This window comes from Ursus maritimus, unplaced genomic scaffold, assembly GCF_017311325.1.
Source record: "Ursus maritimus isolate PB19 unplaced genomic scaffold, ASM1731132v1 scaffold_4, whole genome shotgun sequence".
NCBI classification, from domain to species: Eukaryota; Metazoa; Chordata; class Mammalia; order Carnivora; family Ursidae; genus Ursus; species Ursus maritimus.
This window is the reverse complement of record NW_024426552.1, coordinates 56,012,442-56,034,204: the sequence shown is the minus strand read 5'-3', so window position 1 is coordinate 56,034,204 and position 21,763 is coordinate 56,012,442. Positions and strand designations below refer to the sequence as shown.

General features: G+C 36.8%; 1 protein-coding gene across 1 annotated transcript in view; it reads left to right on the top strand.

The window, feature by feature from the left end:
- SLC9C1 (solute carrier family 9 member C1) overlaps positions 1–21,763 on the top strand; it is an 88,966-nt gene that overhangs the window by 39,617 nt on the left and 27,586 nt on the right. Inside the window, 6 exon segments of the mRNA XM_040621720.1 lie at positions 587–668; positions 3,345–3,511; positions 5,328–5,453; positions 8,187–8,281; positions 11,767–11,886; positions 21,064–21,259. Coding sequence (XP_040477654.1) covers positions 587–668; positions 3,345–3,511; positions 5,328–5,453; positions 8,187–8,281; positions 11,767–11,886; positions 21,064–21,259 — 786 coding nt within the window.

The following is a 21,763-nucleotide window of genomic DNA, read 5'->3' as shown; positions in this document are numbered from 1 at the left end:
GTCCCCTACTCCTCCGCCATCTTGACTCCTCCTCTCCAGCTAACTTTTTAATACTCATGAAGCAGCACTACAGGAAAGGGTTAAAAATAACTTAATCCTGTCCCTACGACTCACAAGTTAAATGATCTTGGGTAAGTAACCGTGCCTGAGTTTCCTACTTGTATAATTGGACAATATTGGTATTTACTACATAGAATTGTAGTGAGGATTAAATAAGCCTGATATATTGTGCTCTATGCTTACTTTACAGATGTTAGCTCATATTATTGTTAAATTAACTAACTTAGTGGTCCTCAGCTTTGCACGTTAGAATGCTTCAGGAACTTTTAAGAAGTTACTGATGCCTGTGGAATTCTGGCTCTGGCCAAATCCTGAGTCTTGATTTGGTTCGAAAAACATGAATAAAATATATGCAGGATGATAGAGAATCCCCAGAGTACTTGCATCATGCCTGACATTCAGATTCTCTCCTACTATGAACATTTATTGACCTAGTACAATCTAGTTTAATTTACATTGGTAAATATAGAATCTATTACAAGAAATTATCATGCATACTTACTTCGTATTTTTCTTTCTACTCTAGGTATTATTTCATGGAGTGTCAGTATGCTTAGTTACCTTGATTGTCAATAGATTTATTTTGCCAATGGCAGTTAGTAAACTAGGTAAGTCCTAGTATTTACTAATTACTAGATATGCCCTACTAATTACTAGGTAACCCCTAGTAATTACTATTACTGAGTGAAGAGATGACATTCTAAGAATGCTAAAGAATTGCTAATAATGAGGAAAGAAGCCACATAAATGAAAATCAACTGTGTCTAATTGAAGAGGAAATTGGATCTCTATATAAAAGTGTATGAACAGGGGGCCTGGGTAGCTCAGTCAGTTAAGCGTTTGCCTTCAGCTCAGGTCATAATCCCAGGGTCCTGGGACTAGGTTTTTTAAAAAAGCATATGAACAGTTTAGGCCAATAAGCTTATATATTTAAAAAGATTACTTATTTGCATTAGTCTAGTTTAAATAAAATAATACAATAAGTTTATTCAATTATTCAACATACTTTTACTGAAAGCCTCCTATATGCCAGGCACTATTCTAATTAATAATGATGCATTATGAAGACAGACAGGATTTCTATGTTGATGGAGCTTATGTTGGAGAAAGGAGAAACAGTTAACAGGTCAAATGAGGCAGGACCAGAGAGTCATGTGCACATCAAAGTAAACAAATCGCACATACATAAGGTTGAAAAAAAAATGGAGGCTAGGTTCCTGAGGAAGCTAGAAACTGAGTGTGTTCAAGGAAACAGGGTTTGACCCTTTGAGAACAAGCAGATAGTGAAGAATGTCCAGATGGGAGAGGTAGGAAAGAGTTAAGTAATGAAGGGCCTTGGATTTTAAGATTTTATTCTACAGGCAAAAGAAATTCCTTGACCGGTCTTATGAAGTAAGTGTAATTATGTGGTTCACTCTCGTCTGTGGATAACTGATTGCAGGTGGGAGGCGCATGGAAGCAGAAATAGCAGTTGTAGGAGGCAAATGCAGTATGCAGTGTGTCCATTTCATCTTCTACTTTTTAACAAGGGGAAAATGGAGATCTAGAGAGTTGAAAGTTCCTGACCAAGGTCATGCAACGAGGTAATCGCAGTTGAGGAACTGGAAACAAACAGCCTTGATGCTTTCAATGCATTATGTTCCCAACTGCTCTGTCACCCTTTCTGTGACTCAGAGCTTTCATCCTTTTTTTTTTTTTTAAAGATTTTATTTATTCAACAGAGATAGAGACAGCCAGCGAGAGAGGGAACACAAGCAGGGGGAGCGGGAGAGGAAGAAGCAGGCTCATGGCGGAAGAGCCTGACGTGGGGCTCGATCTGACAACGCCAGGATCACGCCCTGAGCCGAAGGCAGACGCTTAACCGCTATGCCACCCAGGCGCCCCCCAGAGCTTTCATCCTAATGGCATTTTTAATCAATCTGAGACTCCATGACGTCGCATTACCCAATCTGCCTGCCTTCCTTGTATTTGCAACAAAACTGTTTCTCTTTTTAAAATTCTCTGAGCCTTAACATAGTGAATTGGGAAGATAAGAATGAAGAGGGGAAGTTTTGCAAAGAGTATCGTATGTTCTACTTAGTAGCTAAATAAACTTAAAATTCTTATCGAGGAGCACCTGTTTATTTGCACTGAGAGCAGTGAACATTTGCTCACGGAATATTATTGCTTTCCAAGGAAGCTTCTATGGCTCATAAAAAGGAATTTGTGTCTGATAGGAAGAGTCCTTCGAACTTTAATAAGGTCTGGACATAAATATATATCATATATACTTATCATGTATATACATGATATTATGTTTGGGTAGGATATATATATATATGTATATATCTATATATATGTATATATATATTTATATATCTATATGTATCTCCTACATATATGTATACTTAATTATATTCTGTATATTTGTAAATGTATACATATATATGAGATACATATGTCAGGGATGTATATGTAGGAATTATAGATATACATATATGCAGATATATATATCTCCTACATGTATATCTCCTATACATAAATCTCCTATATATGTATGTGTCATCTGTTCTGTGTACGTATACATATGATATTATTATAGGAAATTGGTTCATGTGATCATGGAAGGTGAGAAGATCTGCAGTCCAAAGGTCTGAGAACCAGGAAAGCCAATAGTGGAAGTTCCTGTCCAAATGCAAAGGCAGAGAGGACTGATGTCCCAACTCAAAGACCATGAGGCAGAGAGAGTGAATTTTCTTTTGTTCTATTCAGGACTCCAGTGGTTTGGATGAGGCTTACCATAAGTGAGGAGGGCAATCTGTTTTACCCAGTCTACCAACTTAAATGTTATTCTTATCCAGAAACACCTTCACAGACACACCTAGAATAATATTACCAAATATCTGGGTGTCCTGTAGCCCAGTCAAGTTGCCATACAATTAATCATTATACCTCTGTTCTTCTGTCTCCTCACCTATCAAACTGGGAAAAGGGACTTTCAAAAGATGGGTAAGGTAATCAAAGACTTAATATGTTCAACGTGCTAAGAAGTGTTTTCTCAGCATATAGTAAGTACTCAATAAATATCAACTATTACTGTTTTTATTATGTACCTCAGCTTTTTTGAGGAGTATGAAAGTAGAAAAGCTTGAAATTTTCAATGTTTCCATTATTAAACAATTTATGTTGAGTCTTTAACTTAAATAAAAAATAGTTGGTGACAGTAGGAACAAAAGGAAACTTTATAATCCATATCAAAATGGTGCTGTCCTTATTATTGATAAAACATACTCTTCGTACCAAAGGTCTTCGTGATGTCACATCGACAAAGTATAAATCACTTTGTTGTACATTTCAACACTTTCAAGAGCTAACCAAATCTGCAGCCTCTGCACTCAAATTTGACAAAGATCTTGCTAACGCGGATTGGAATATGGTTGAGAAAGCAATTATACTTCAAAACCCGTATGCGGTAAGCAAGTCATATCTTTTGTTTACTCCTTCCAAGTAGATATCATTACATTAAGTAAGTCTTAATGTAATATTTGTAAATATATACATATATATGGGATACATATGTCAGGGCTGTATATGTAGGAATTATAGATATACATATACGCAGATATATATATATCTCCTACATGTATATCTCCTACACATAAATCTCCTATATATGTATGTGTCATCTATAGGAGCAATGCTTTGGAGTTCCCTATAAAAGATGCCATAAAAGAAGAGAGTGAGCATGAGAAAATGGCTAGTTTCTTATTATATTGACAGGGGCCCAGTGCCTTTGTTCAGCATTTATTTAGCATTTGTTTACACTATTATCTTGCCAAGTACTTGCTAGCCCCTCACTTATAATTAACATGATTTTTTTATATAAAATAGAATTCACAGCCAGTATCATAAGTTTAGGTGTGGGTGAGATGTCACCTCCTGCTTCTAAGATATGCTTCGGAATCTCTGTGCTCAGACTTCTTAGTCATTAAAAGGGTGTGTAACTCCCCAGTCAGTCATGGTTGCCATAAGGAGAAATAATCGAAGTCATTCTGGAATCTTCTCTGTGCTCCTGCTGCTTTGCTATCTCCTGTGTTACATCCAGTTTTCAATGCAATGTTTCAGTGCATACTATATGATGCAGTTTTTGCCATGTTTTGCTGCATCATACAATATGAGGAGCCAACTTCTAGGAGTATAGACATAAGATAATTAGTTTCTATAAAGTAGGATTCCCCAAAATCCATTTCATATCCACCAACCAGTGCTTGAAGCTCCAGATGGGGACTCAGAACCTAGCCCTCTGCCTACAGGAATACTGCCAGGATTTCTGGATAAGACAAGCACCAAATCAAATCCATTTATTTTCTATAGTAGCTCCCAATTTCTGATAGTGGCCTTTTGCTAATCTGACTGCATCAGATTCATCTAAAATAAAATATGGCCTTATTTCCCAACCCCACTCAGGAGATTCTAATAATGCAGATGGTCTAAGGTGGGGCCTAGGAATATGTGTTTTTATAGCTGATTCCAGTGCAAAGTCAAGGTTGAGGCCCCCATTCTGACACTTGATCTGCTTCAGAAGGCAGATAATCAAATGTGGAGGATACTATGGTGTTATAGATAGATAGAGCACTAGCCTTGGACTCAGAAAATCTGGGTTTGTATCCTGGCTTTGTCACTTAATAAATAGCTTTGTGATCTTGAGCAAATCTTTTATTTTCTCTAAGCTTCAGCTTTCTCATCTGTAAAATGAAGTTATTCATAATCCCCATCTCCCCAGCTAAGTTCACTTTCTACTCTACCTTAAGTGATTAGGTTAAGGCAGTAATTGTCAAGCTTTAGTGGCAGCAAGAATCATGGAATGGGTTTGTAAAAACAGAGTGCTGCCCTGTTCCCCAGACTTTCTAACCAAGCTGGTCTGTTTTGGGGTCTGAGAATGTGCATTTCTAACATTTTCTAGGTGACGATGAGGCTGCTGGGGGACCACACTTTCAGAACCATTGGTTTCAAGTGGGATCATATATGTGGTAGCTTTTATAAAATGTCAATAATGTCATGTACACATAAAAATATGACATAATTCCTTTCCTCCAAAACTGGCAATTATTTTACCTTCTAGGTAACTGTGAAATGATGAGGAAACTCATCTGAACACTTTTTCTGTATTTAACAGATTTTCTATAATTTTTCAAACCACTATTTTAGGTGAATTGCTTGAGGGTCATGCTTAACGATATGTTAATATTTGTGTATTATTTTTTTGTTTTTATTTCTGTTTCATTTAGTTAAGCCAAGAAGACCCAACGGAACATCAAAAGGTGACATGTCTAGGCTGTAACAAGGAAATAGATGAGACCCTTAACATTGAAGCAATGGAGCTGGCCAACAGGCGTCTCTTGTCGACACAAATAGTTAGTACTTGATCATACACTTTTTAAATGATATTTGGGCCTAAAATCATCCTGAAAACTTTTCCTTCACTAAAGACATCTTGATTATGCTTACCTGCATTGCTTAATAGATTGTTACAAAGGCAAAGGGAAGTTTGGCATTATCTTAGGAATTCACTTGACGGCCAAAAGAAGGAAAAGGAAAATAGATCCATCCAAATTAGCCTAAGTAAAAGGTGTTTTATTAAAAAGGATTTGGGAATTTTACAGATCCCAAGGCAGGAATTACAGCTGAACTCAACCTTCAGGTGTGTTACGTAGCCATTTCCACAACACTACCCATTTCTGGGTCCACACCAGTTTTTCATGGAAGATACACCAACTTTGCCTATAACTGCAGGTAGAGAGTAGTTTTCAGATCAAATCTTAGATAAGTTAGAGAAATTCTGTGGCACAGCAGCATCCTGGACTCTGTGGGAAACTGCTAATAGCCTAGTTACCATTTACCATCCAGGTCAGGATCTTGACTTGTTGCCATGACTTGCGCTCTCAAAGTGTTCGTGTTGGGCCTTCCTCATTGCATATGGAACTCTCGTGCATGTCTTGGCTATTCCAGCCATACAGAATACCAAGCATTTTATGTGTTCATTCTAACTTGGGAAATGGAAGGTCTATAGGGCACAATTATTCTCTCTTCAGCATTGGTCCTGGCAAAGAGGTTGACTCTCAAAGGCAGCTTTTCCAAGGACCTAAATAATTTCTTTAAGCAGTTGAGGCAGTGTCATGAAGGATGAACTTATGCCCATATGGTGTTTTGTTCCACCAGCAGATTTTATGATATCATATCTTTGAGTTGCCAGATTTTTAATTTATTTCAGGAAAATATAGTATTCAAGAACCCTCCAAATCAATACAGGAGACTCCATTTTGGGTCTTGCTTCCATTAATAATGTGACTCAGGACTTACTCTTTTTAGTCTTTATTCTTCCCATTTGTAAAAGAGGAAAATGCTAACTGCAAGACCTCTTAGATTTTTTTTCACTTGTGATAGTCTATGCTTTCTGCAATATACGTTCCATGTACTTTTTTGATTTCTTGCCCTAAATGTTTGTTTTCTACCATTATATCTTTGTTGATTTTGTGCTATGTATTGGGTCTTAACCAGGAAATCCTATTTTTAAAAGTAAGTTAGATCTTTTTGTTCTTTTCTCCAGCTCTTTATCTCATCTAGCATCTTTTTAGCCCTTCTTTGTTGTAGACATATTTTCATGTTTATCTTGGTTTAATTTGGTTTCTGCAACCTCAATTCTAATGCTCACTGCTCCAACCGTAATACTAACTAGTCTATTATAGTTTTCAAAGCTTTGAGAGCTTTTATTTAAATCTCAGCCAGTTATTATTAACTGGACAATACCCTCTCTCCTATTGTACGTTAGAAGAGGAAGCAGAGCACGACAAGACAGTAGTATAGGAGAGACAACATCCCCCAACCATAACAGGGGGAAGGGGAGACAGGCTTGAGATTCAGAGAGAACTGAGTTTCTAATGTGATCTTGGGAAAAATACTTAACTCTTTGAGCCTCAGCTTTCTTATCTATGAAATACAGAATAGAATATCTTTGCCATATATTTCCTGCAAGAATTAAATAATTCTATGCAAATATATGTAAATCAGTTAATTTAATAGTATGGTAGGGAACTCAATAAATGGCAGTTATTTTAAGGAATCGACCATTCTTTAAATTCTTCTTACATTTTGGTATGAATAATCATTTAAGAATTAACATTCTTCTAGAGTCTGTTTGTCATTTGTGTTACTAAGCTTTCAGGAGTTCCATACTACTTTCAGCTTCCTTATTTTTCTACAAACTATGGTGTTTACCTTCAAGGATATTGAAAATATGTTAATCTCACATTATTTTGAAAGTATTTTAATTAAGTTTAAGAAGTAGAGTGTTACCCTGTTGAGTTCCTGTGTTACAGACGAATAACGTTGTTCCCTCATTCTTCAAATTAGTTCTGTCCCTTTCTGATCTCCCTCAAGAGCAAAACTGCATTTCAATATCCATAAATGATTGTGCAGATGAGATGTGTTCTGTGGAGGTAAAAGTCTTTAGTTATATCATGCATTTCAATTTAGGTAGTTGGTCCGCACAGTGATTTTTTAACAGTGGTCAACACGCTGAGGCGGGGGGCAGTGTCAGCCAGCGGCTTCTGCATCTGCATAGTGCCTGAAGCAAAGTGGGCTCTCAGTATATGGACCGAATGAACAAGTGACTGTTTTCTGTACAACAGCAGCAGTTCATTTAATGCTTATAATAGACTGGAGAAAACAGAGTTGTGTTGTCAAAATATTTGGAAAAATGAAATTAAAGATATAAACCAGGATTCTCTACTGTAGGATTTCTCAGTCTTTCATTTTCTAATATGCATTATAAACTTTTAAGGTGGGGATATGCTTACAGCAGGAAGTTCCCATATTTATTTGGCCCCAGAATGCCACTTATTTCTGAAAGCCTAATTAACATCTAGTAGGAACCTAGTTTCCCAGGGAACCAGTTTGATTTTACCCAAAGCTCAGACGGACCTTCTGCACCGATTGCAAGGTCTGGACTGCATAGAAACATTCTTTTCATAGAGGTAGTAGATTATTTAGGGATTTTGACTTCTTTCTCACAGACCATTTTTCCATAAAGGAAATACTAAGTTGTTACTGTTATCCACGCTAGATAGTAATTTGCACATCTCTTTTAGGCAAGCTACCAGAGACAATACAGGAACGAGACCCTGTCCCAGAGTGCAGTCCAGGTGCTGGTCGGTGCCGCGGGAAGCTTCGGAGAGAAGGGAGAGTAAGTATTTTGGCAAGAGAAAGCTGCCATCCTAGGCCACTGAGTTTAGGAAATTGTGCAAGTGAGTTTGCTTGCACTTTCTGGTAACTTGGGCTCATCCAGTGTTCCGTGTGCGAGCCGCTGCCCGCTCCGCACCCCCACGTCAGGCCAAATCACATACTTTCAGTTTCCCAGCTTGCTCGGCTTCCTCAGGCTTCGGCGCACTTGAACATGTTGCCACTTCTAAGATGCTCTTCCCTTTCTCCTTTTGCCCCCAAAGCCGAGCTGTGGTAAAATACTCTTCCTTTTAGACTGCTTGAGTGCCTCACTGAGGTCAAAGACTCCTTAATTCCTCTGGACACATCTTCCCAATGCATACTCTCTCTTAATACCCAGCATGTTTTTGTAATAGCTTTTTTGCTGTAAGCCTCTGTAGTACACAGTAAGCTCTTGAAGTCCACCTCTTAGAGAGTAGCCTCAGATCCCCTTGGAAGGATGAAGGATACATGCGCGGGCTAAGGGAAGAGTTAAACTGCCATGCAGTTACAACGATGCCCACCCAAAGCCCGGCTACAACATCCCTTCTTCTTGTAAACCACACTCCTGGGACACCTGGGTGGCTCAGTCCTTAAGTGTCTGCCTTCGGCGCAGGTCATGATCCCAGAGTCCTGGGATCGAGTCCCGCATTGGGCTCCTTGCTCGGCGGGGAGCCTGCTTCTCCCTCCCTCTCTTGCTCCCCCTGCTTGTGCTCTCTCTCTGACAGATAAATAAATAAAATCTTTTAAAAAAAATAAAAAATAAAACAAAATAAACCACACTGCTGGTACTAAAGACACCCAAATTCCCTACTCAAATGGTCCCAAAGCTCATTTGTAAGGTCTTCTTGGGCCTTTCCTCTGGGCCATTATCTTGCAAGCAAACTGGGCCTTTGGCGTGCGTACCCCGAAAGCTAAGAGAAGTGGCAGCATGGTGTCCACTCGCAAGTACTGGCTTGTGCCGCAGAGAGGGATAAAGCCGTGTGTGGGAAAAGAAGCTACCGGATGCTGGAGTGCAGTCTCAGTGCAGTTTGAGTACAGATTTCAAAGAGTGTAAGAGAGTCCATTTCAAGGCAAGCCACACAAATCATTACAACATACTTGTCAAAGTAGGAAGATCAAATACATCTTACTTAAAATTTTGTTTTCTTGATGAATGAGGTGTAAGGACAAGGGCCTTCGTTTGCCCCCTCGCTCTAGGCCGTTCAAATGTTTATGGGAAAGAGATTGGGAAAGAGGCCTGGACAAATGTGATCACTTAAAAACAATATGATGCATGCTTTAAAGAAGACAGATGCACAGTGTACAGTGGGATTTTTAATGGATGAATAAATGACATGCTGAAAAGCATTATCCCTGCATTATTCAGGAGAAGTTAATATTTTAAAAAAGCAATATAGAGCAATTCAACCCATTGCCTTGATTTTTCCTCTTTGAAGCCTCCAGGAAGGTAGAAGCAATGTATGCCTATGAAGACCCACAGCAAGGAGGTCAACAGTGAGGAGAAGGGAGTGAAAGGGTTGAAAAGATTCCTAGCAGATGAAAAACGCACATTTTAAAATATGTTATTTTTTAGTGATACATAAAAGAGATAAATATTACATACTAATATGTGCAAAGGTATACAGCAGGCACTGTGGGGAATATCAGGATATCAGGATAAATGCAATGGTGTTCCAATCCCCAGAGAACTTCCTGTTAATTACACTCATAGTCAGTACTTGCTGCTTTGCTGGGCTGCCTTGGAGTTGACTTTGCGTCCTGGTCATTCCTATCAGTAGCCCCAAGCATTGGTATGTCCTGTGGCAAGAAAACAAGTCTAAGGAGAGAAAGAGTTGGGGGATTTAAACAGGGGCACCGGGACCTATGCTAACTGTTTGTGTAATTGCCCAAGAAGGAATTCTTTGAATAGAGAGCTTGTATTTATTAAGTGTTGTGCCAAGCACAGTCTGAAACGTGTTGCATGTATTGCCAATCTAATATTATAAAAGTCCTGTGAGATAAGTGTTAGTATTATCTTCATTTTGCAGATGAGAAACGGGAGGCACAAAGAGATGAAACAATTTACCCAAGGTCACTTGACTGATAAATTCCAGAGCTCACATTGGAAGTTTAAGCTGCCTCACTATCCAATTAAAGAGATCACAACTGTCTTCCTAAATCAGGTCTAAGTGGGAATTCAGGAGCCTGAATTACTGATATTACAGAATTTTAGGATTCATAGGAACTTAAGAAATAACCAGATCTTAGTTGAGACATTAATTACTTCAGGAAGGTTTCCTGATTCCCCAACACTGCATTAAATGCCCCCCGCTGATGGATCTTGAGTGCCCCCCTGGTTATTATCTCCACAGCAACACCCACTACAGTTTACTGCATTTGTTATTTGCATGTTTTACTCCCTTAGTCTACTGAATCTTTAAGGGCAGAGATCTGTAGTTGTTTATGGTTTCTTCCCAGCTTCTTCCCACTTATTATTGATATGCTCAATAACTATTTTTAAAATTAGGAACGAATCAAGTCCTATATACATTTGCGGTTTTCCATGTAATTACCATATCATTCTATTGAATCGCAGAGAAGTGAATTACTTCCTTCTTTTTAATTACATCTGTATCCCTGTAGCAGAGAAATTGCTCAAATTTCAGAGTAAGTACAGTATAATCAATAGGAAAGACAAGGTCCACCTTTGAATTTAAGTCACCAATACCCTTCCGTTAAGCCATATTTTAAAGTAGGGTTTCAGACCGAAGGACAAAGCCCTATACCCTTTCTGATGAAGATAATGAAAACCAAGGGATTTGGCTAAGCAAAACCAAATCATAGCACGCAGATATGAGCTACCTCGATAGAAAAGCCAGCAGAAACCTAGAGACAATGGGATATGTGCTACCAAATTGTCTTTTGGGGTTTTAGGACCACTAACTTCTCCAAGTAACCATTAACTCTTTACTCACCACTTGTATTTTCTCCATTAATTCCCAATTACCTGCCCAGAAGGTAAAATCAAAGAGATAAGAGGATGTGTGGGATGGGCTGGATGCTTCATATATACTTTCTTATTTTGTTATCCCCAACTGGCATGGGTATTTTCATGTCTGTTTTGTAGAGCAAACTTTTTAATGAGGTAATTTGTTCATTGCCTCACCAGATAATGGGGGATCCAACATGAAAACCTGGATGTATTTGAATCATGTTATTCTTTTCCTCCCTGAACCTTGACCTCTCTATTTTAAACCATGTATCTCTGATTTTTTATACTCTGTCTTCAATGAGTGAGCCCCAGAATCTAAATTCATAATTATATATCTACTTGTATCTACAACTTTATGACTTGGACCTATGCTCATGAAAGTGTCCTATTTCCAGTTATCAATGGACAAATCATCTTCCTGCTTTCTGACAATACTGCATTAAGTCTATTCCCCAAATTCTAAAGCATGTTTAATGATTACTTCTTCCCCCCCCCAGATATATGAGTCCTGAGACAATAAAGAATTATTCTGAAAGCAAAAAACTTCTTACCTTTATTAGAAAACTATTACTCAATTGGGTGTATAACACTAAAAAAGAAAAAGGGATCCCATCAAGGTAAGTGATTCTGAACCTTACTAGAAATGCTGTCATACTGCTTTTAAATTCCCTTTTTATTTTTTAAATTTATATCCTGGGAGCTCCTGGCTGGCTGCATTGGTAGAGCATGTGACTCTTGATCTCAGGGTTGTAAGTTGAAGCCCCACGAAAAATTTAAAAGATAAATTCATATCCTGAATATATTGGAAAATATTTTGGAGTAGTTTACAATTAAATTACTCATATATATACCAAAAGTTACTTGAAGAAAAAAAGAGATAGTATAATAACCTTTTTATTATTGAAATAAATTTCATATAATAAGATTAACCATTTTTAAGTGTATCATTCTGTGTTATTTAGTACATTCACAATGTTGGGCAACCATCATCTCGATCCAAATCCACATTTTTATTGCCTCCAATGTAAATCCAGCACCCATTAAGCAGCCACTCCCTATTATTCCCCCTCCCTCCCAACTCCTGCATCACACTCGTCTGCTTTGTCTCTATGAATTTACCTGTTCTAAATGTTTCATATAACTAGAGTCATACAATACATAGCCTTCTGTTTCTGGCTTCCTTTGCTCAGCGTAGTGTTTTCATCCACATGGTAGAAGGTAACAGGACCATAAGTTTCATCCACTTTGTAACATGTATCAAGACTTTATTCTTTCTTATGGCTGAATAATAGTTCATTGTACAGATATATTATGTTTTGTTTACCCATTCATCAGTTGATGGACGTTTGGGTTGTTTTCACCTTTTAGCTATTGAGAACAGTGCTGCTATGAACATTCATGTATAAGTATTTGAATACCTGCTTTCCACCTTTCGGGTATGCACCTAAGAGTGAAATTGCTGGATCATATAATAGTTTTATGTTTAACTTATCGAGGAACCACAAAATTGTTTTCCACAGCTGCTAGACAATTTTGAAATCAGGAAATATAAATATAGCAACCTTATTTTCTTTTTAAGATTGGTGTAACAATGTGGAATGTTATATATAAACATTAATTCCATATATGTTTTAGTATTTGCTTAGTTTTGCAAAAAAAAAATGTCATTGAGACTTTCATGGGGATTACATTGAATCTGCAGTATTGCCATCCTAACAATATTAAGCTTTCCAATCTATTTCATTTATTTAGATCTTTAATTTCTTTCAGGAATATCTTGTAGTTTTCAGTATACAGGTCTTTGATTAAAGTTAATCCTATGTATTTTTTCTTTTTGATGCTATTATAAATGAAAATGTTTTCTTAATTTCATTTTAGGATTGTTCATTCCTAGTGTATAATTTCTGTATATTGACTTCGTATTCTGAAGCTTTGCTGAATTCATTGATTAGCTCTCCTGGTTTTTGTGAATTTGCTAGGATTTTCTGTATATTAAGTTCATGTCATCTATGAATAGAGATAATTTTACTGCTCCTTTCCAATTTGGATGCCTATTGTTTTTTTTTCTTAGATTCAGGAAGAGGAAATATAGACCCCTCTTCTCTATAACAGTATCAAAGATTATGTGGCATCTTTAATCTACCATACTCAATAAGTACCAGAAAGATATTTTCATATTATAGATTTTTTTCAAGCCTTCAATACTGACTAAAGCTACAGCTTTCTAAGTAATTATTCTTGTTGATGCAACTTAATGAAAGGGAGAATTTAAAAACTATAATTGATAGTGTACCCTGTAGGCTATCGCTTAATATCATCCATCTCAAAGTGAGTAGTACAGATCCTGGTGTCAGATGGCTTGGTTTAGAATCTCAGTCTCTGTCACTTATTATCTGAATGAGCCTTTCAGTTCTCAACATCTGATACATACAAGGCCTGTGGCAAAGTAACTGACATATAGCGGACACCAAAATATGCTAGTTGGGTTCTCCTGTTTCCTCATGGGATTGTGGGAAAGAATACATAATAATGTGTGTAGAAGCACCTAGTCCAGGTAGCACTGGGTAAGCATTTAACAAATGTGAGCATTTATTACTAAGTGCCGAATTCCAATAACATAAGTATTACTGAGTTGTTGATATTAAGAAGTGATAGAATCACAAACATGAACAAGTCCAATTATCAAAAGAAACTGAATATAAAAACACACATAATTCTTAAAATTAAAAATTCAACTTAAATTTTTCAGAATTGAATCAGAAGTCAATACAGTATATCTATTTTGAGGGGATACAGCTAGAGCTGCACAAAGAAGAATAAATGCCTTGCATTGATGGGATTTCTGTATCGGTGTCAGGGCTCTGAGAGAAAAAGATCAGGACCCTGAGATCTAAAGTGGTAACACTTGGGTGGATAAATCTGAAGGTCTTAAACCCTCACATTTTTCATGAATACTGTAGCCTGGCAGAGGGCAGCCATCTCTTTCTTGCTAGAGGATAATAGACTCCTATCACCTTCAGATGCTACAAAGACATCACAAAATAAAGTTTGTCTTTGTTTCAAGGTTATTCTCTACCACCTTTCATTGCTTCCAAGGTAATTACCCATGTCAGATCTCAACACAGCTAGAGGAGGAAATACAGTGCCTTCTTTAGGAGACTACAACTTATCTACTGAAGGAATTACAGGACCTGACTAATACTAGCAAATACTGGTAGACATATGATGGAATGGATCTTGAGGGTATTGGACCACAGGGTTATAACATAAGGCCAAATTGGACTGAATTTGTTGGCATGGTGGTCTTATCCATGATTCAAGGTTCAACATTCTGTCAAGGACACTTGGAGCTGGCACTGTTATACTCTTAGAATTGTTTTTTGAAGCTTGACTAGGCCAATAACCTACAGTAAATGAAGTGCAGAGGATAAAACTGGAATATTTAACTAGATTATTATATGAGAATGAAGGACCCACCACATGCCTTTGCCCCTGGGAAGGACCAGAGGACATTTACTTTCACAAAGCAACACTGAGAAACTTGATGACAGATGTCCTCCGCAAGTGTGGTTGACGGTAGTTAAGGCTGGCATGGAATTAGTCTTACTAGTATCAAAAGGATTTGGGAATGGCAGAAGACCGATGGCAGCACTTAAATGTCAAAAGCAAGGTGAGCATACTTTATTTGGTGACAGCAAACCTGGAATAGCAGAGTACCTTGACCTGGGTATGGCTAACAAATAATGTGTGTCAAAGGACAATGTAGACAAATAGTTAACTACATTTTATTTTACTTTTCTAAAAATAGAGAACTGGTGAGCAAAGGGATGAGATCAACTACTGCAAAGGAACACCATGACTCCCCACCCTTCCCCTATATCCAAGTCAGTTCTCAGATCCAGAGCCTTTGAGAAAGGTCTACATTAACACCAAAAATACATAGGATAAATATTCCCTCAATCTTTTCTCAGATGGACCTTTAGTCACTTTACCAGAAGAGTTACTTTTCATTTGGAAAAAAAGAATACTCAGACTTTTTAAAAGACTTTGGGGGGAATATAAACAAACAAACAAACAAACAAACAAAAGACCAAAGGCTTGGAATGCTATCATAGTTCTCAAGTTAGAGAGGAAGCTTGTAGGCTAGATGATATATGGACTCTCTGACCCAGTCTGCTTCATAATAATCCAGCAAGTCCACTGTGTGGTTATTTCCCTAAATCTCCAAGTGTATCCTTGGGATGAATATAGTCAGTGTGTAGCTGAACATTCACATTTTCTTGCTGACCTATAGAATAAGAATTATTATGGCAGGAAAGTCCGAGTGACCAAGTGGAACCCTGGCCAAAATAGTCATAAGTAGCAATATAGTATTCTAGGAGTAAAGAAATTAACACCAACATTAAAGATTTAAAGGAATTGTGAGTAATCCCTATCATATCCTTTTCAATTCATCTATCTGGCATAAGCACATCAAAGTGTAGTCAATTATAAATTTAAGCAAAAGGTAACATCAAGTGCAGTGCTGTGCCAGGTATGACTTTATTGCTAAAAGAACTCAAGAAAAGCAGTCTGTATTCTAGTCCAAGATAGTGACGAAGGAGGCTCCTGAACTTAACTCCTTTCATCAGCACACCAAATCTATAGCCACATATGGATCACCTCCCTCTCAAAGAAATCCAGAAACTAGCTGAGTGATTCCACACATCAGGCTAATAAGAAAATATCTACATTGAAACAGGCAGGAAAGGCTGAGACACACTCTCAGCATAAAACTCACCCCTGGCATCAAGGCATGCAATCAGAAGGGAACTCATGGCTCCCAACTTCTCCATGAAAAGTAAAGGGTTTGAACCCAACATCTAGTGCCCCAGCTTTTAAGACTTCCACTTGAGAGATGGGCCCCTGAAACACCTGCTCTGAGAGCTAATTGAGCTTATGTCCACAAGATCCAGAAAACTAGAGCAGAAAGTGAAAGAGTTCTTAATGAACTTGCAAGGACAATGTGTCCCTGAAATGAATTTGTGCAGTTTGGCACCCTGGCTTTTGTGATTGCCATCCAGAGGACATACCCCCTATTAGTAACAGAAAAACATGAAAGTATAAATCTCACTGGTAATGATAAATATATAAAAATATTCAGACTACTCTAATATTGTAACAATGGTGGGTAAATCACATAAAAATCTAGCATAAAGGTTAAAAGTCAAAAGTATTAAAAAACAAATATAGCTACAATAATGGATACACAAGATAAAAAGGGGTAAATATAAATTATGACTCTCAGCAAACTGGTTAAAGAAGAGGTGTACCTCAACAAAGGCCATATGTGACAATCACACAGCTAACATCATATTCAACAGTGAAAAGCTCTTCCTCTAAGATCAGGAACAAGATAAGGAGGCCCACTCTCATCATTTTTATTAAACATAATATTGGAAGTCCTAGCCAGAGTAATTAGGCAAGAAAAGAAAAGTCATCCAAATCAGAAAGAAATGAGTAAAACTGACATCTTTTGCAGATTTCACAGAAAACCCTAAGAACTCCACCAAAAAAAGTTAGAACTAATAAACAAATTCAGTAAAGTTACAGGATACAAAATCAATATACAAACATCAGTAGCATTTCTATACACTAATAACAAAAGAGGAAAAAATAAAGAAAATCCCATTTATAATTGCATCAAAATGAGTAAAATACCTAGGAATAAATTTAAAGGGGCAAAAGACCTGTACACTGATTACTATAAGACATTGATTAAAGAAATTGAAGAAGATACATGTAAGTGGAAAAATATCCTGTGCTCATGAATTGGAAGAATTAATATTTTTAAGATGGCCATACTACCCAAAGCAATCTATAGATTCAATGCAACCGTTACCCAAATTCTGATAACATTTTTTTACAAAAATTTTAAAAATTCCTAATATTTGTATGGAATCACAAAAGATCGTCAATAGCCAAAACGATCTTGAGAAAAAAGAATAATACTGAAGGTATCACACTTCTTGATTTCAAACTATATTAAAAAGCTATAGTAAAGAAATTGTATGGTATTAGCATAAAAACAGACACACAGATCAATGGGACCAAATAGAGAGCCCAGGAATAAACCTGTGAGTATATAGTCAACGAATTTATGACAAAGGAGTCAATGATATACAGTGGGGAAAGATAGTCTCTTCAGTGAATGATGTTGGGAAAACTGGACAGCCACGTGCAAAATAATGAAACTAGACCACTATCTTACACTATACACAAAAATCAATTTGAAATGGAGTAAAGTAAGACCTGAAACCATAAAACTCCCAGAAGATAACATGGGGGATAAACTCCATGATAGCATTCTTGGCAATGACTTTTGGATTTGACACCAGAAGCAAAGGCAACAAAAGCAAAAACAAACAAGTGAGACTACATCAAACTGAAAAGCTTCTACACAGAAAAAAAAATCAACAACATGAAAAGGCAAGCTATGGAGTGGGAGAAAATATTTGCAAATCATATATCTGGTCATATCTGGGTTAATATCCAATATATGTAAAGAACTCATACAACTCAAGAGTAAAAACAAACAAAAAACCCCACCACAGTTAAATAATGGTCAGAGGAACCAAATAGACACTTTTCCAAAGAAGACATACAAATGGCCAAAGAATACATGAAAAGGTGCTTAATGTCACTAATATCAGGGAAATGCAAATCAAAACACAATGAAATATCACCTCACACCTATTAAAATCCCTATCAACAAAAAGGACAAGAGATAATATGTGTTCACAAAGATGTAGAAAAAAGGGAACCCTTGTGCGCTGTTGGTAAGTATGCAAATTGGTACAGCCCCTATGGAAAGCAGTTTGGAGATTCCTCAAAAGAATCAAAATAGAACTACTGTATGATCTAGCAATCCCACATCCAGGTACACATCCAAAAGAAATGAAAACACGGTATCAAAGAGATCTCTGCATTCCCATGTTCAATGCAACATTATTCACAGTAGCTAAGACATGAAAATAAACTAATTGTCCATCAAGAGATGAATAAATAAAAAAATATGGTGTATATATACACAATAGAGTATTATTTGCCATGAGAAAGAAGGAAATCCTGCCATTTGCAACAACGTTGAAGGCATTATGCTAAGTGAAATAAGCCAGAGAAAGACAAATACTGCATGATATCACTAACATGTTGAATCTATAAAAAAGAAAAAAAAACAGTCAACTCATAGAAACAGAAAATAGCAAAGTGGTTACCTGGTTACCAGCTGAGGGGTTGGGGAAATGAAGGATGGTAAAAGGTTACAAACTTTCAGCTATAAAATGAACCAGGTCTGAGGATCTGATGTAAGACATGGTGACTATAGTTGATAACCCGGTACAGTGTACTTGAAATTTGTTAGGAGAGTAGAATTTAAATGGTCTCACTCCCCCACAAAAGGGAATCATGTGAGGTAATGGATGTGTTCATTAATTAGTGTGGGGAACTCCTTTCACAATGTATACATACATTAAATCACCATGATGTGCACTTTAAATATCTATGATTTTATATGTTTATTATACCTCAATACAGCTGAAATTTTAAAAAAGAAAAAAAAAGCATTCTGGAGATGAAACTGAGATGGACAGAATTTAACAAAGTTTTCCTCTGTGGCTCCTCCCTCACACACACACTGCCAGAGGTTGTAGAGGGCCCTAGGAATGTGATGACCGGATTGTAAATTTATTCCTAATTTCATCTTTTTCTTAAGTCGGGCCCCAAATTGTAAAAGTTTCAGGTCCCGAGTAACACAGCTCTACCTCTGAGAATGGGGAAGTGATCCAGTACTTATCTAACCTTCAGTCAGCAACTGGTTAATCATTTCACTTGAGTTTTAACAATAATAAGGTGTTCTTATATTACTTGAAAACTAAAAAATAAAAATACATAAGTAAATCCTTTCATCCACAGTTCCACTCTCTGGCATACTGGGTATGGAAACTGTTTTGCAAAGCATATACATTAATTGAATTTTTTTTCTTCTTCAAATTTTTATTTAAATTCTAGTTAGTTAACATATATGGTAAAATTGGTTTCAGGAGTAGACTTTAGTTATTCAGCACTCACATACAACACCCAGTGCTCATCACAAGTGCCCTCTTTAATACCCATCACCCATTTGGCCCATTCCCCGCCCACCTTCCTGCATCAGCCCTGTTTTTCTATAGTTAAGAGTCTCTTATGGTTTGCCTCCCTTTTTTTCCCCTTCCCCTGTGTTCATCTGTTTTGTTTCTTAAATTCCATATTTGAGTGAAATCATATGGTATTTTTGTCTTTCTCTGACTGACTTATTTTGCTTAGCCTAATACACTCTAGCTCCAGCCAAGTCATTGTAAATGGCAAGATTTCATTCTTTTTGATGGCTGAGTAATATTTCATTACACACACACACACACACACACACACACACACACACCACATCTTCTGTATCAGCTAGTGGACATTTGGGTTCTTTCCATAGTTTGACTATTATTGATAATGTTGTTATAAACATCGGGTTGCATGTGCCCCTTCTAATCTGTATTTTTATATCTTTTGGTCAAGTACCTAGCAGTGCAATTGCTGGATCATACGATAGTTCTGTTCTTAACTTTCTGAGGAATCTCCATACTATTTTCCAGAGTGACTGCACCACTTTGCATTCCCACCAAGAGTGTAAGAGGGTTCCCCTTTCTCTGCATCCTGCATCCTTGCCAATGTCTGTTGTTTCCTGAGTTGTTAATTTTAGCTATTCTGACCGGTGTGAGGTGATATCTCATTGTGGTTGTGATTTGTATTTCCTGATGATAAGTAATGTTGAGTATCTTTTCATGTGTCTGTTAGCCATCTGGATGTCTTCTTTGGAAAAATGCCTTTTCATGTCTTCTGCCCATTTCTTAACTGGACTATTTATTTTTGGGGTGTTGAGTTTGATAAGTTCTTTAAAGATTTTGGATACTAACCCTTTATCAGGTATGTCATTTGCAAATACCTTCTTCCATTCCACAGGCTACCTTTTAGTTTTATTGGCTGTTTCCTTAGCTGTGCAGAATTTTTATCTTGATGAAATCCCAATAGTTCATTTTTGCTTTTGTTTCCCTTGCCTCCAGTGATGTGTCTAGTAAGAGGTTGTTGCAGCCGAGGTCACAGAGGTTGCTGCCTATGTTCTCCTCTAGGATTTTCATGGTTTCCTGTCTCACGTTTAGGACTTCCATCCATTTTGATTTAAATATTTTGGTAAAATGTGGATGCACACATCCTGAAATTTTTTTTTATGCCTCAACAAGGAAAGATGCTCATAATACATTGTTAAGAGAAAGAAAAAAAAAGTTTACAGAACAATATGTATGATATAATTTCTTCTGTGTTTACAGATAACGATTACATAAACAAAAAGATTGGACCAATATTCAAACTGTTAATAGTAATCATGTCTGGCAGGTGGAAGGGATTCCCTTTATTAATTTTTTAAATATTTCCAGTTTGAATTATCCCCATCTTGTGACCAAAAGTACTTCTATTAAAACTAAAAATGGATGAAAGTTGAGGAAGATGGGGGAGAAAAGAAGGGAAACAAGCCTCAAGATATTTAGCAAAGGAGGAAATTAAAAGGACAATATCTGAAGTGGGATGCCAGATAGTGTTAGGTAGTGATTGTTCCTACTCAGAACTAAGCTGGGCTGTGTACTATAGAGGATTAGAACAGAACTGAACATATAATGATAATAATTCAGTGTAATTATTTTATCAGACAAAACTCTCTTTTTTTGTAGACATCGCATTCTTCGTGTATGCCATAAAATTGTATTTACTGATGAATTTGAATATATTGGATATCTTGTGATACTAATGAACATGTTTCCTATTATAATTTCTTGGATACCTGATTTAAGTGATATCTATGAGCATGAATTAAGATACTGTAACTACTCTTTTCTTGCATTTTATATCTTGGAGTCCTTATTTAAGGTAATCCAAAATTGTGTGTGTGTGTGTGTGTGTGTGTGTGTATCTGTGTATATGTGAACATGTTATATGTCTCACAGAGAAATTCCCTAACTTCATTTTTCAACACTAACCACACATAATTTTCCAAAGGAGTGCATGAAATTCTTTCTCACTTTACAAACAAATTCTTTCTCACTTCACAAACTTTCATTTTTAAAGGTAAATTTTTAAGGCAACTCAGTAGAAAACATCCATACTGTAAGAATTGGTTTTGTATTTGTAAAAATAAATTTTTAAATGGTGTGTGTCAAAAGGAGTTTCAAAGGTATTGGCAGTGTTCATAAACTTATCAGGATTGTGTTCATTTTATTTTTTTAATACTAGATAGATAAACAGATCGACAGGTAGAGTGATAGATATCCCTTTGTACTTGAAAAACACTTCACGATTTTAATATAAAGGTAGTTGTAAAATGAGGAAATGTACCCCCACAAACTGATAATAGTCTTGTGTTGTATGGATCAA